Genomic DNA, 12,746 nt, shown 5'->3' with positions numbered 1-12,746 from the left:
AATTCCACTCCTGGCAGTACACACTGATGTGACTGTAACTCCCCCCCTCCACCCCCAACCACCACCACCACCAAATAAGTGGATTCTAGTCCTGTCAAGTATACACATGAGGAAGAAAACAAAATCTCCAGGTTATGCTCTTTCCGGTATGCAAGATCTTATTTCTATAGCGTTGACTCCTGTTCCCGTTTAACTCTAAAGGGTATCCAGGAAACAGTCGACCCCAAGTTCTGCCTGCGCTCTTCACCGCTAAGAGTGACATTTCGCTTCACACTCAGTGTCTTTGTGTTTAGCTCCGATGTCTGCCCGTTATAAAGAACGACCTGGCACCGTTTTGTCCGCAGACGTCGCTGTCATAGTCATTGCTTTGACAAACCAGAGCCGCGCACATGGTGGGAAACTCTCCACGTGGAGCTACGTGGGGTTTGAGTCAAATCTACAGTTATGCTTATTGCCTTCTAGATTTGAAAGGAATGACTGTGCTCATGAGCCGAGAGGTAACGTTGAGTACTTACTTACCCCTGTTCCGGGGGGGATCCAGCTTTACAAACCGCAAGCTTATTCTCGCTGGGCGAACAGAAGAAGGGACTTTCCCTCACAACCCGCCTCCGCAAGGTAGCTCTACCAAACATTATACATGCAGTGCCTGCAGTTACAAGTAGCGTGGGGAAGTCGGTAACGTTATACAAGGGAGGAAAACCAAGCAATGTATTCTGCAGACAAGCGACTAGCAGTGGACTAATTAAAAAGTGTTTGAACTAAAATATTTGGGCTAGAGAGAAGCAAGTGAGCTCTTCCGTAGATCCTTGGTGGTGCATTTTTATAAGTTTTCATTTTAATTTAAACATTTGAACTTTAAATGGCAACACACACACACACACACACACGCTGTACTTTTGCAACTTAGCAGAAACCAGAGGTGCTTCTTTTCCTTTTTCCCCTCCTCCCCCCGCGTTCCCCCGCATTAAGGTGTCTTGGCATGTTTCTTCAAAGTGTTGAGAAAGTTGGCTGCCAAACTCCCTAGACCAAATGGCGAGCCAGTGTTGTCATGCGAGAAGGCTTGTCGCTGATTGTTTTTAAAAAGTCCAGAGGTGCCGAAGTACGTGGAGTAAATAAACAATTTCACTTTAAAAAACGAGTGTACCCCCGCCTCAACTCATGACCTGTTTGTTTCGTAGGTTGAGTCATTTGCATATAGGCAAAAGGAGGGATGTAATGGCTTTCATTAGTTGGCTTCAATAGTTATATCTGTAGGAGTTTTCTTTACAGATTCCCTAGCCTAAGGCCCCTTAATGTGTCTCCGTAGTTTTAGACTAGCCAGGTACAATCACTGTCTAGCACTGAGGGCTTGATCCCACATTCACTGTAGTCAGGGTCAAAACTCCCGGTGGTTTCAGTGGTGCAGGATAGGGTCCGTAGGCAGTCACTTACCTCCATTGGCACTTCTCGAGTGTTGGAAACAGGCTGGATTTAGCTCCTGTTCGGGGCAATCTGGGGGAAAGAAGTTCTGCCTCGTTTTCTGGTACTAGGAATCATTCATGAAATGTTTCCTAGCTGCTGCCTGTTTCTGCTGTGGTGTGATTTTGATCACGCTAGATGTTGCGTCCTTCTTAACCCATTTGCCAACGTTGTACCGGGTTTAATACGAGCACACAGCACTCCCTGCATTCACACTTCTTCACTTCCTTCTCTGGGATTATAAATGCTCGGAGACATTGGTTTAGTCATGTGGTGCCAAAAGAACGAGACTAATGTGTGACCAGATAAGGAAGAGCGAAGCCATATGCCTAGGGTTAGGTAAAGTTGATTGTGTTGTGCGCTACGTTCATAAATAGATTTCTTGGGATTGTAGACCTGGAATGCCTAATAATTGAGTTAAGATTTTTAAAGAACTCATTTGCAGGTCCAAGGCAAGGGCATTACTATATGACAGCTTTTTAAAAAAGAATATAGAGTAAATGTATTTCTTCCTTATCATTCATAGATAGATAGATGGATAGATAGATAGAAAGATGGATGTAGAATCGCATTCCCCGTGTATGTCTGAAGTCTATTGTTATTTGATTCAAATGCAGAATAATACCTATGTATACTTTCTGTAAAATATGTTGCGTGTCGCTGCTTGAATGGGGATGTCCTTTTGCTACCCACAGAAAGTTTTAAATCTAAACTAGGCTGGGAAGGAAAATGTGCTATTTTCATGTATTTCTATAATATATTTTAATGTAATTATAACATTAAAAGTATTTCCCCAGTACATTCACTCTACACCAGCATATTGCTTCTGTAGTAATGAAATAATATAAAGGGAACGGTGCAAGGAGCACACATTCTTTAGAAAATGCAATATTCTAATCACTTTAAGAAATCGGAGTGTATTAGATTAAACGTCGTTTAAATAGAGTTCATCCCAAAATGCACAGCCCAGAACGTTTCCCCATTGTATCTAACCGACTGTGGGTCGGGATTTATTTAAAGAAACATTGCCTCCACGTTCAACTCCAGCAGGAGAGATGATAAAGTACGGCTGCATAAGGGCACCTGTTCTCCAACATGTGACAGCTAGAGTAATGGGTCTAGCCCCCAGAAAATAACAGAGCTGCGGAGGACGTGCGGGAGGCGTTATTTACGCAACCACATTAATATCATACCTGAGTTCCTTCCTCAGACAAAACTCGCATTAAAGTGAGTGGGCGATCTGGCCAATGGTACGTTCTGATGCCTGAAGAGCGTTTGTGCTGCATTATGTAAAGTCAATGGAAAGAGTCATAACTCCAGTCATCTGAAGAAGTGGTCTGTGCCCACGAAAGCTCATGATACCATCTACATGTTTTGTTAGTCTATAAAGTGCTACCAGACCATGTATTGTATTTAATGGTGCGGGATCCGTCTGCGTGACTCTCTCGCCACACCTGCCCACGCAGTCCTTGAAACTTTGGTGCATTACATCAAACCAGCCTAAATGGGGAAGTTTACATGGAATGAAAACTGCTGTTGCTGCTTTGCACAAGCTAGAGACGCGCGTTCAGGGCGCATGAACACCACCAGTCAGATGAAGAAGAGCACTGCTCACTCTCCCTCCCCTTCTCCCTCCCCCCCCCCCCCCCCGATTTTTGAACAGGATGAATAAAATTTGCAGAAAGTGAAACCTAGAAGGGAAACGATCTGTTCATTTGTGCCTCTCCGCCGTTCTTATCTTCAAAAGCACTTTACCTTTCCTGTGCAAGCTCAGGGCAGGTTTCTTGTCTGCAAATATTGTTGTTGCGCTCACAGGCTGGGAAGTCACCAAGTTAGAATAAAACAACGTTAGAGGATGCCTGAGTAGTTTCTCAAGACTGTGATAGTGGCATGAGAATCTCCTGGAGAGGTATTTAAAGACGACACCTTTAAGGAAGAGGCACATGGAGACACCTCCACGCCATCTCCCCCGACAGAATGTTCTGTAAACTTTGCAAAATGTTGCTTTGGAAGCGTTTAAGGGAGCAGAGAGCAGATTAACTTGCAGTCCTCTTTCCCTTTCCTCCCGCCCCCGAATCTGAAAGCCTCACGTAGCTTGGGATTTTTTTAAAGAATAATTTATGGGTCCAGTCCTCAAGAGCATTTCCTTGGAGCAAATGGTGGAACCATATTAGAATTTAAATAGACACGATTATTAAAATACAATGGACTAAAAAAACCTACTAATTTCTTGGTGACTGATTTTCACGGAGTCTCTAGGAAGGAGTTTTAAATGCCAAACTGATAGCCCCCCTTGTTAGCCAGCACAAATGTTTTTGACGTGGCTCTGTCTGGTTTATGCACCACCTCGATGGGCTGCTATTTTTCAGCAGTGGATAGTTTGTGATTTGTTGGGGGAAGGTAGAGAGGATTTGCTGTGATGAACGCTCCTGCGTCTAGCAAAGGGTGGGGAGGCCCCCGTTCATTCCCCCACGTTTCAGATACTTTATTTTTATCTAATCTACAGCCCTTTGCTCTGGCTCTTACTGCCAGGAATACGCGTCCGATCAAGAACACAAACAGAACTGACAATTTGTACTCACCTAAAGCTCGGGGAGTATTTGAAAAATGAAGTTATAGACCGCAAGCAGGGCGTTTGCCTTTGCTTTCACATCCCAGCCTCATCGATTTGTTCCTGAGAAACGCTGCGCAGTCTTATAGCAGCTACAGCCAATTAATATTGCATTAACCCTATTTTTAAAAAGCCAAAAAAAAACCCCACGAATACTGCACCCTATCAAAGCCATCTATTATTAACGCAAATGTAATTGGAGACCTGAGAGATATGCGCGTGTTATGGAGCAATGGAGAAAAACACAACCGTGACAGTGTTCCAGAAAGGCAGGGAAGCCGAGGGTATCTAATATTTAATTTCGGGTCTGTGGTTTTCTAATTCGAGATTAAAAGCAGTCACGTCTTTGAAGCCAGACACTTGGTGTAAATGTACAGTTAAAATATTCCATTCCATAGTCCCCAGACAGAGCTCTGCTAGTCCCAGGCTTCATTAAATTTTAATTATCATCCCAACTGGAGCAAGGAAAGAGGAAAAAGACTGTCCACCTAATTGCAATTGATAAAAAGAAGCTTCCCCTCCCCCCCTTACACGAAGAGCCTTTTCTTGTATATGTGTAAACCTCATATAAGGACATATAAGCTACTCTACATATGCATTGGCTGTCTAGAAAGATCCTCCTGGAATACAAAATGGAAAGGGATGGTGACTGAGGAAAAAAATGACATCCTCTCTCGGCGAGATCTGGCGAAAGATCAACAGAAGAGACAACGCGCCTCTAATTAGGATTCCACAGTTAAGAGATGAAAGCTTATTGTCTCAAAAACAAAGCACACGGATTCCTTGAATCTTTCGCAGTCCGGGTAGCCCCTTTATTTTGCAGTAAGAAAAGAGAATGGCTCTTTCTTTGTGGCTTTATTACGTTTGTTGGTGCTTAGATTTCTTGCTTCCTGCCTCATTCCTCTTCGTTTGTTATTAATCTGCATGCGTGGGACACTCATTCGGAATTGCTCTAATTGCAGATTTTTTTCTTAATTTTGGGAACCAGAAATTTCTCCAGGCAGTAAAAGGTAAAAAAAAATAAAAATAAAATAAAACTCAAAGCGTTTGCTTTCTAAGCAGCTTCCTATTATCACATCGCCACTTAATTTTATTTCCATTCTGTACAAGTTAAATGAAAGACCGGCTCACAGGGGAGCTGCCATGTGCCTACAGACTAGGGATGTCAAGCAGAGAGAGACTCACTGGGCAAAGTTAATTTCAATTCCCGAGGAGGATTTCACATTCCAGCTCGCTCTGACCCACAGTAATTAGCTGAGCTAACTAATGATTACTTACTTATTCCTTGTAATTATCTGGATTTAATAATTCGCTGTGTAATTTATTAATTCGCCCATAATAGCCTTTAAGTGAATGGCTCATTTAAGAGGGCAAAGCGGAAGTTCAGAAACATGTAATGCACACGCCTATTGACAAATTCTGCCCTTCTGGTGATTTCAATTATTCGATTCTTCTTACTGTGGAATAGCTCAGTGGCAGCGTGGACCATTTTGTTTATTTATGTATGTAGGCAGTAGCTGTTCTCGTTCTCCCTTTCTTTTTTAAGACACATGGGGACCTCACAGAGCAATCTTTAGTTCCCCTCCCCTCCTAGAGACACAAACATTATTAAAGCAACTTCAGAGTCATCAATACTTCCATCACACTGAGAAACATGCACTTCATTGGAAAACCCGAAGCAAATGTTGCTTTATTGAACGCCAATTAAAAGAGGCGGAGGAAGATATTTAGGTTAGGCAAATAAGAGGATTGCTTTGTTTTGTTTAGCAAAGAAATATACATGTCCTTGAATAGAAATTTAAAGGGAAGAAATCACATTTTACAGTTTTATTTCAGGTTGAAATTATGCTACTAAAATGAGTCGTTTTGCTTACACAATGTAAAAGCCGTTTGCAAGATTGCTTTTATTCATTGCACTATTGCGTATGTTTAACTCGTCAAAATGCATTTTTCCTTCTTTAGGAAATTCAAAATAACTACTTCGCACTTTCAGATCTCCACAATTTTAAATCAGTCGCTTAGTGCATTTCAATTTAAAAAGCAAAAACCGAAACACCGGGATTACCAAACTAGAGAATTACAAACTTCCAAGAGATTTATTTCAAAAATATGGAACTAGCTAGCAAAGAGATATTGAGATGAAAGATTCTAACCTTGAAGTATTGATAGTGAATCAAGACTGTGGTTTGTCCGTTAGTTGACAATCCTCTTCCACCACCATTCTCTCTCCCCCTCCCCCCGTTTGTTATCACTGTGGTGTGGAACCGAAAAATATGAAATGTTATCAATAGGACCCACAACTGTAGCGATTACTCTTTAAAGAAAAGTGAGAAAGTGAAGGAAGTGAGGTCTGAAACCTATTATTCTTCTCTTTCGCCGTCTCTGTGGTATACATAGCTCTAAAATATCAATCTATATAACTGGAGTTTCAGAACATTTCAGAAACTGAGCCATGCGATACCGATTGATTTGATTGGTACGCCAATGATATACAGTAATACCAGGCTATCAGTTATCACTCTCGACCTGTTCCGGCTATTTTAAAGCAGAGTATCTATATAATCATTGAAGAGATAAACGAATATGTAACAATAATATATAGATTACATACTTTTTTCCTGTTTGGTGTTGGATTTCTTTGTCTCTTATGAACTCCAAAGAATCTGTTCGTAGTCAAATTACATTTTTCTAATTAACAAACATTGCATCAAGTGGAAACAATAGGCTATTAAACAGGAAGCGAATCCAGATCTTTAAATTATGTTGGTGTCACTTTCAAAGCTATTTAAAAGCATCTGTTTATCTAATCTATTTATCATTACTTTAAATCATAAAACCTTCAAGAACTGAGCAAAAAGAGATTCACTGGCGTGCTGGAAAAGAAAAAGCAAATTCTGAGGGGAAAATGTTGCTATTGTAACTTACTGGAGTCATTTTAACAATATGTGGTATTAACTCTTGACTATATCAATTCCCAGTGCAGCACTCTAGGCTAATCAATACTCTGCCATATCTGTAAAGCAAGGACGATTATTTTTATTCAGAAGATTAATTATTTTCTTTTTATATTTAGCTGCCTCCCCTGACTTCAGGTTTTGTAATTTGTTATAAAAATATTATTTGTGAGATTTCATATGGAGATTCCCATCATCCGCTCCCCATTAACGCTACATGGAAAGATTTGTCGAGAGTGAAGTAATATTTCATTTAATTTGCTGAGTCCCTAAAGCAAGAAGCTTCCCCTCCTCCCCTCTCTCTACGTCCCCTCTCCCCCCGCCCCCCTCTCTGGGTCTCTCTGCTGTCTTTCTGGGCCTCAGAAGGCAGACGCCGACGGAGGGCCGGAGAGAGCCAAGGAGCTCTGTCCTTGGTGCTGAACGCCAAGCCGCCGTGAGGCGCCCAGCCTACGAAGCAGCGCAGCCATAACATAAAGGTGAGTGAGGGAAAGGGTTTGTATTTCAGCGCTCTCCTCTTTTACACTAATACGCGTCACCCAGATTCTTTATGTGCACACCGCTCCTTTTCACAGCCCATCCCACGCGGCGAGGAATGGCCTGCTACTTGCAAAGAGACTTTCTTCTACCGTCGCTGTTGGTTTGGTGCATCCTTTGCTCCCTTTATTAGCAAAAGAACAGCCCATAAGCCTCAATCCCTACATTTGAAATGCGGAACGCCAATGTTATCGCCCCATCACCCTCCTTATTCAAATTACTCTCCTTCAAAGAGCGCGACTCCATGGGCAACAATGTTGTCAATCCACACCTCCTATCTGACACAGACCTTTCTAGGTGCTTATATTAGTTCTCTGTAGTACAAGAAAGCAGACTTCCGGAGGGTATTTCTATATAGCACCTTGGAATTATCTTTTCATCCCGTGACATGTACATCTGTCCTGCTAAACACGAAACGCTCTTGGTCCAGGGCAATTAGTGCCTGCCTCTCAGATGAACTCTATCTACAGACCATAGCTTCCCCCCTCTCCCAGCTGGTCTCTCGTGCGTTTGAAACTTCTTGTGCATGTCCCCGTGGCAGATGTTATAGAGATGAAAATGAGTACACGCGGCTGCGTGTAAACGCATTTCGCCCTGCTAATCCACACTGCTAATTTTAAAGTATTTCTGTTCCTACGTGGACGCTTCCTCTTGCCTTTGTAACAGGTAAAACCGATCTGTACTAGCCAATAAGCAAATGCCATAATGGCGCCATAGTTTAATCTCCACTTCAGACTTTTTTGGTCCAGAAAAAAATGCCGTAGGGAATGTCTGTACGTAAGTAGGCAACCCCTTCGTGTGTGTGTGTGTGTGTGTGTGTGTGTGTGTGTGTGTGTGTGATGATGATGATGATTATGTTGATGATTGTGTACAGGGTACTGCGGCCCTGGCGCTGAGCTCCTGGGACCCAGCCTACACTCGTCATCACTCCCAGAGCACAGCTAAGAAGACAGGCTAATTGAATAGCCATTTCCAGGCCTCCCCAGCTTCCTTTCCGCCATCCTTGCTTAGTAAACACTGCCGTGCATTTAGCAAACTATTTATCAAGCTATGGCTGGCCACACAGAAGCTCTGTGATGCTGCTTGGGAAGGAACAGTCAGCACCTTCTTGCTGACCAACGGAGTATATACAGGTATATTCTAACGGCTGACAGGTTACCCCTCTCTACTTCCTCCCCCCGCAAAAAAAAACCCTCAGGTAATGAGTTCACCTTCCATTGATAAATAACAGATCAGACCTATACAGATAATCCAGCTCCCACCCGGCCGGAAAGGAAGAGCTGGTAGGAGCTGTAAACCATTACAAAAGGTCAAAATAGTCCTCCCATTTCAATGTTAAAATATGAGATGTGGAAGCAATTTCAATCCAGTTGCAGACTTTTAATTAAAAAAAAACAGAAAACATATTTTCCCAATAAAATGTTAAAATCTTTTTTAATGAAAGACATTTCAACAACATTTTTAAATAACTTAATACATTACTGTAATAAATAAACCTTCTATTAACAAAACCAACAAAATTTATCATTTACAGAACTTAAGACTTCAAATAGTCTCAAATAGAACAGCAATACAGCGAAATCTGTAAGAATATATCTATATGTGCGTCAATTCGAATGAAGTATTTACAATACATATAGGTATCAGAATTCAAGTACCTTTCATCTTTCCCTCAAAAGAATTGTACCAAATAATGTGAATTTACAAGAGTGCACGCTCTTTCTCTCCCTCTCTCTCTAAATTAAATTTGGCTTTTCTACAAACAAACCTTCAACAAAGAATCACCTCAACGTAAAAGTATTACAGTTAAGGGAAATAAAAAGCTAGCAGGTCAGAACACAGTTGTGATATAGCTTAGAAAACTTGAAGGACAAATATTGTGATGAAAACAAACCCGGAAACAACAAAATGCCACACTGTCACCGATTCAGTCACTTCTCTTCTCGCTTTAGAAGTGTGTGGTGGAGACAATATGGGAATCCCCATTAAATATGTAACGCAGTAAACAAATACCTGGGACAGTGAATCAATCTGCACAAATAATGCAGGACATCTATTATAGAGTGCCAACGCCTTATGAATAAGAATACTTGCCAGATAAATATCTTAGTTTCAGGTGACAATTTACAGATGGCCAAAAGGGATTTTGTATAAGAAGGAAAAAGCTAAAGATAATAAATTCTATCAACACAAAATATTTGATTTTCACTATCCATACTTGTTTTTACTTTTATCAAGACTTAGATTAAAGAAGTGTAATTAATTAGAATGAACAGCGAATGAAGTTGCTGGAGAGAAAAAATTAATAATTTACAAGGGGCTGTTTGGCAGTAATCTAATAATAGCATTTAAAGATCAGTGAACACAGCAGGATCAGTTCTTTCCCTAAGCATTATAACTTCAGCGAAGGAAAAGAGAATAACCACAGTAAAAATATATATATTTATAATACGTAGTGTAAATGCAGAAAAACCTGCCATCTTTTTTTAAAATCAAAATACTTTTGAGATGTCTCTCAAATCATGGTATAAGCCTCAACTCTAGATTAAAGTTTCCGTTTCGAGTCAATTTATTTTCTGAAAAATAGTTGCAAAGTGTACTTTTAAATTTGAACACATGTGATGTCTTTAAGAATAAAAACAAATCTTACTTGATACGTCTTCGGTCCTTTAAAAAGAATTTCTTATCTGCCTTCAAAAAATCAGTCTCTCTTTGATACTGAATCATTCTGAAGAAGCAGCGGTTTTCTCCAACGGGAACTTCCCTAAACTTGACGGTTTACTTTTTGTTTGACAGTCTCTGTGTTCTCTTTACTTGTCTGTCTTTTTATCTGTCTCTCTGTCTCTCTTACTATAGAGAAATATTAAAGTGTGTCTTGTTGCCGATTTTATTTTAAAAAAACTCCCCCAGACTTTTAAATCCCAGCGGAATATTTCATTCGTTTCTGTTTCTGTCTCTGATTACAGAACCAGACCCGGACCACGTTCTTCTTGAGGTCCAGTTTCTCTGCGATGGCCGCTATTTTTTCCGAGGAAGGACGTGGCTGGATGGCAAAATAGGCTTCCAAGGACCTCTTCTCAGGTGCAGCGATAGAGGTGCGCTTTCTCTTCTTCTCAGCTCCGTTGAAGAGCTCTGGTTTGGTGAGCTTTTCGCGGTGAGATTTCTCTGCTTCTTCTAGCCAGGCTTGCAAGATGGGTTTGAGGGCGATCATGTTATTGTGGGACAACGTAAGGGACTCAAACCTGCAGATGGTGCTTTGGCTCAGCGAGCCTACCCCGGGGATTTTTAAGTTGGCCAAAGCAGATCCTACATCTGCCTGGGTCACTCCGAGCTTGATCCTCCTTTGCTTGAATCTTTCCGCAAAAGCTTCTAAATCCCGGGGATCTGCGTCCACGTCGCTCATGCAGCCCATGTGAGAGGGCAGCCCGTGGGCATGGGCCATGCTTAGAGCCGCCTGATGCATAGGGTTCATGCTGGCCATGTGCGGAGCATGGGCTGGCGTGGAGACCACCGAGCCGTCTGGTCCGGTCATGGCCCCCAGCGCCAGCCCTGGAGTGATGTGGTCTAAAAGCTCCCCTTCCAAAGCCTGGTGAGGCTGATGGTGGTGGTGGTGGTGATGGTGGTGGTGGTGGTGAGTGCCGGATATGGCTGACGGGTGGGAAATGGGCACAGACGAGGAGGAGGCAGCAGAGGTGCAAGGGATGGTGTTCATAGTGTGGTAAGTAGCGTCCGGCTTGAAGGGGCTGTGGTGAGGCGGATGATGATGGTGGCTCTTGGTCTGGGAAACTATATCCACCGCCGCCAGGGCTTCAGCGCGGGCCAGCAAACTCTCATCCAGACCGCCGAATATATTGCTCTGCAATTTCAAATAGAAGGCACACATTACTGTCAACAGGGGATCGCCCTCCCTCCGCACGCCTCTGTGCCATTAACACATCCCCAGCATGGCAAGAAAGAGACCCTGAAAAAGGAGAGGGGGAGAGACACGCGCACAACACAAGGCACATGCAACATCCCAGGTCATAAAAATTAATATGGAAGGCGAGCGCCGCAGAATGCATAAGGGGAGAGAGAAAGCCGGGGGGTGCTGGGTGATTCGCTGGGCAGACATGAAAAAAACATCGTGCAGATCCAGGGGGCTGGGGGCCAGGTGCCTTAAAGCGGGCGCTGCCGCAGATCGTGCCTACCGGGGGGGTTGGGAGGCAGGCGCGCCTCATCGCCTCCGAGCTGCTGGTGCTGGTGCTGCTGGTGCTGCTCCTGCCGGCCGTGCTGCTGGGGGAGCTGGCCGAGGGCGCGGCGGCGGAGGAGGTGCCGGGCGAGGCGGTGTGCAGCGCCGAGTACTTGGGCTCGTGCAGGCTGCCGTGGGGCATGCTGAAGGGCTGCTTGCTGTTCAGAGACATCATCATCATCCTCGCCGGCGGTCGGGGGCCCTCAGCCCAACGGGGAGACCAGGGAGGAGGCGGAAAGTTGAGGCTGCCGCCGCCGCCGCCGCCTGGAGCTGGAAAGTGGCGCGGGGACGCGGGGGGCTTTGCTCTCTCCGCTCCCTCAGCCTCCAGTGCAGCCTCCGCCGCCTCCTCTCCGGCGTCAGCCGGTCCGCAGCCTGCCCGCTTGGCCGCTCTCCCCGCTCCGGCTCGCTCCCCCGGCACTGCCCGTCCCTCCCCTCCCGGGCGCCGGCTCCTTCCCTCGCCTGCTCTCCCCGCTCCGGCTGACCCCCCGCCCAGCGCCTCTCCCCGCGCCTGGCCTCCCACCCACCCCGCGGGGAACTCCCTGCAGCCCCCGGCTCAGCTCCTGCCTCGGGCCGCCGCGCCGCAGCCCAGCCCCACGCGGAGCGGGTCCCGCTCTGCTCCCTAGTCCGAGCCCCCTGGCGGCGCGGCTGGCGGCGGCGCGAGCCTGGCGCCCTATTGTTCTGGCGCTGCCTCTGCTCCGGCTGCCGCGCACCTTGGCCCGGCAGGTGCCTTGTGCAGAAGAGACATCCCGGGAAGTGGGTTGTGAGGCTTTCTCTCTCCCTCTGTTTCTCGCCGCTCTTCGCCCATTGGACGGAGGAGAGGCAGGCGCGAGGTGAGCGCATGCGTCCTGCGAGTCAGTGTGCTGGGAAATAGTGACGGCCGGGGCTGGAGGGGGGGGGGGGGGGAGGGAGGCGGTGAGCGAAAAGGTGTGTGTGGGGGGGAGGGGAGATGGAGCGCGCGCCC

The 12,746-nt window shown here is 44.9% G+C and overlaps 1 protein-coding gene across 1 annotated transcript; it reads right to left on the bottom strand.

Annotated features, from left to right (window-relative positions):
- Nucleotides 1–9,062: 9,062 nt before the first annotated feature.
- Nucleotides 9,063–12,344, bottom strand: POU4F2 (POU class 4 homeobox 2). Its single transcript, XM_075929159.1, has 2 exons — nucleotides 11,745–12,344; nucleotides 9,063–11,413 (listed from the first exon to the last, which is right to left on the bottom strand). The coding sequence occupies exons 1-2, from the start codon at nucleotides 11,964–11,966 to the stop codon at nucleotides 10,472–10,474; spliced, it is 1,164 nt and encodes a 387-aa protein (XP_075785274.1). The 5' UTR covers nucleotides 11,967–12,344; the 3' UTR covers nucleotides 9,063–10,471.
- Nucleotides 12,345–12,746: the final 402 nt, after the last annotated feature.

Source organism: Pelodiscus sinensis, chromosome 5 (genome assembly GCF_049634645.1).
Source record: "Pelodiscus sinensis isolate JC-2024 chromosome 5, ASM4963464v1, whole genome shotgun sequence".
Taxonomy (NCBI): Eukaryota; Metazoa; Chordata; order Testudines; family Trionychidae; genus Pelodiscus; species Pelodiscus sinensis.
This window is presented reverse-complemented; position numbering and strand designations above follow the sequence as displayed.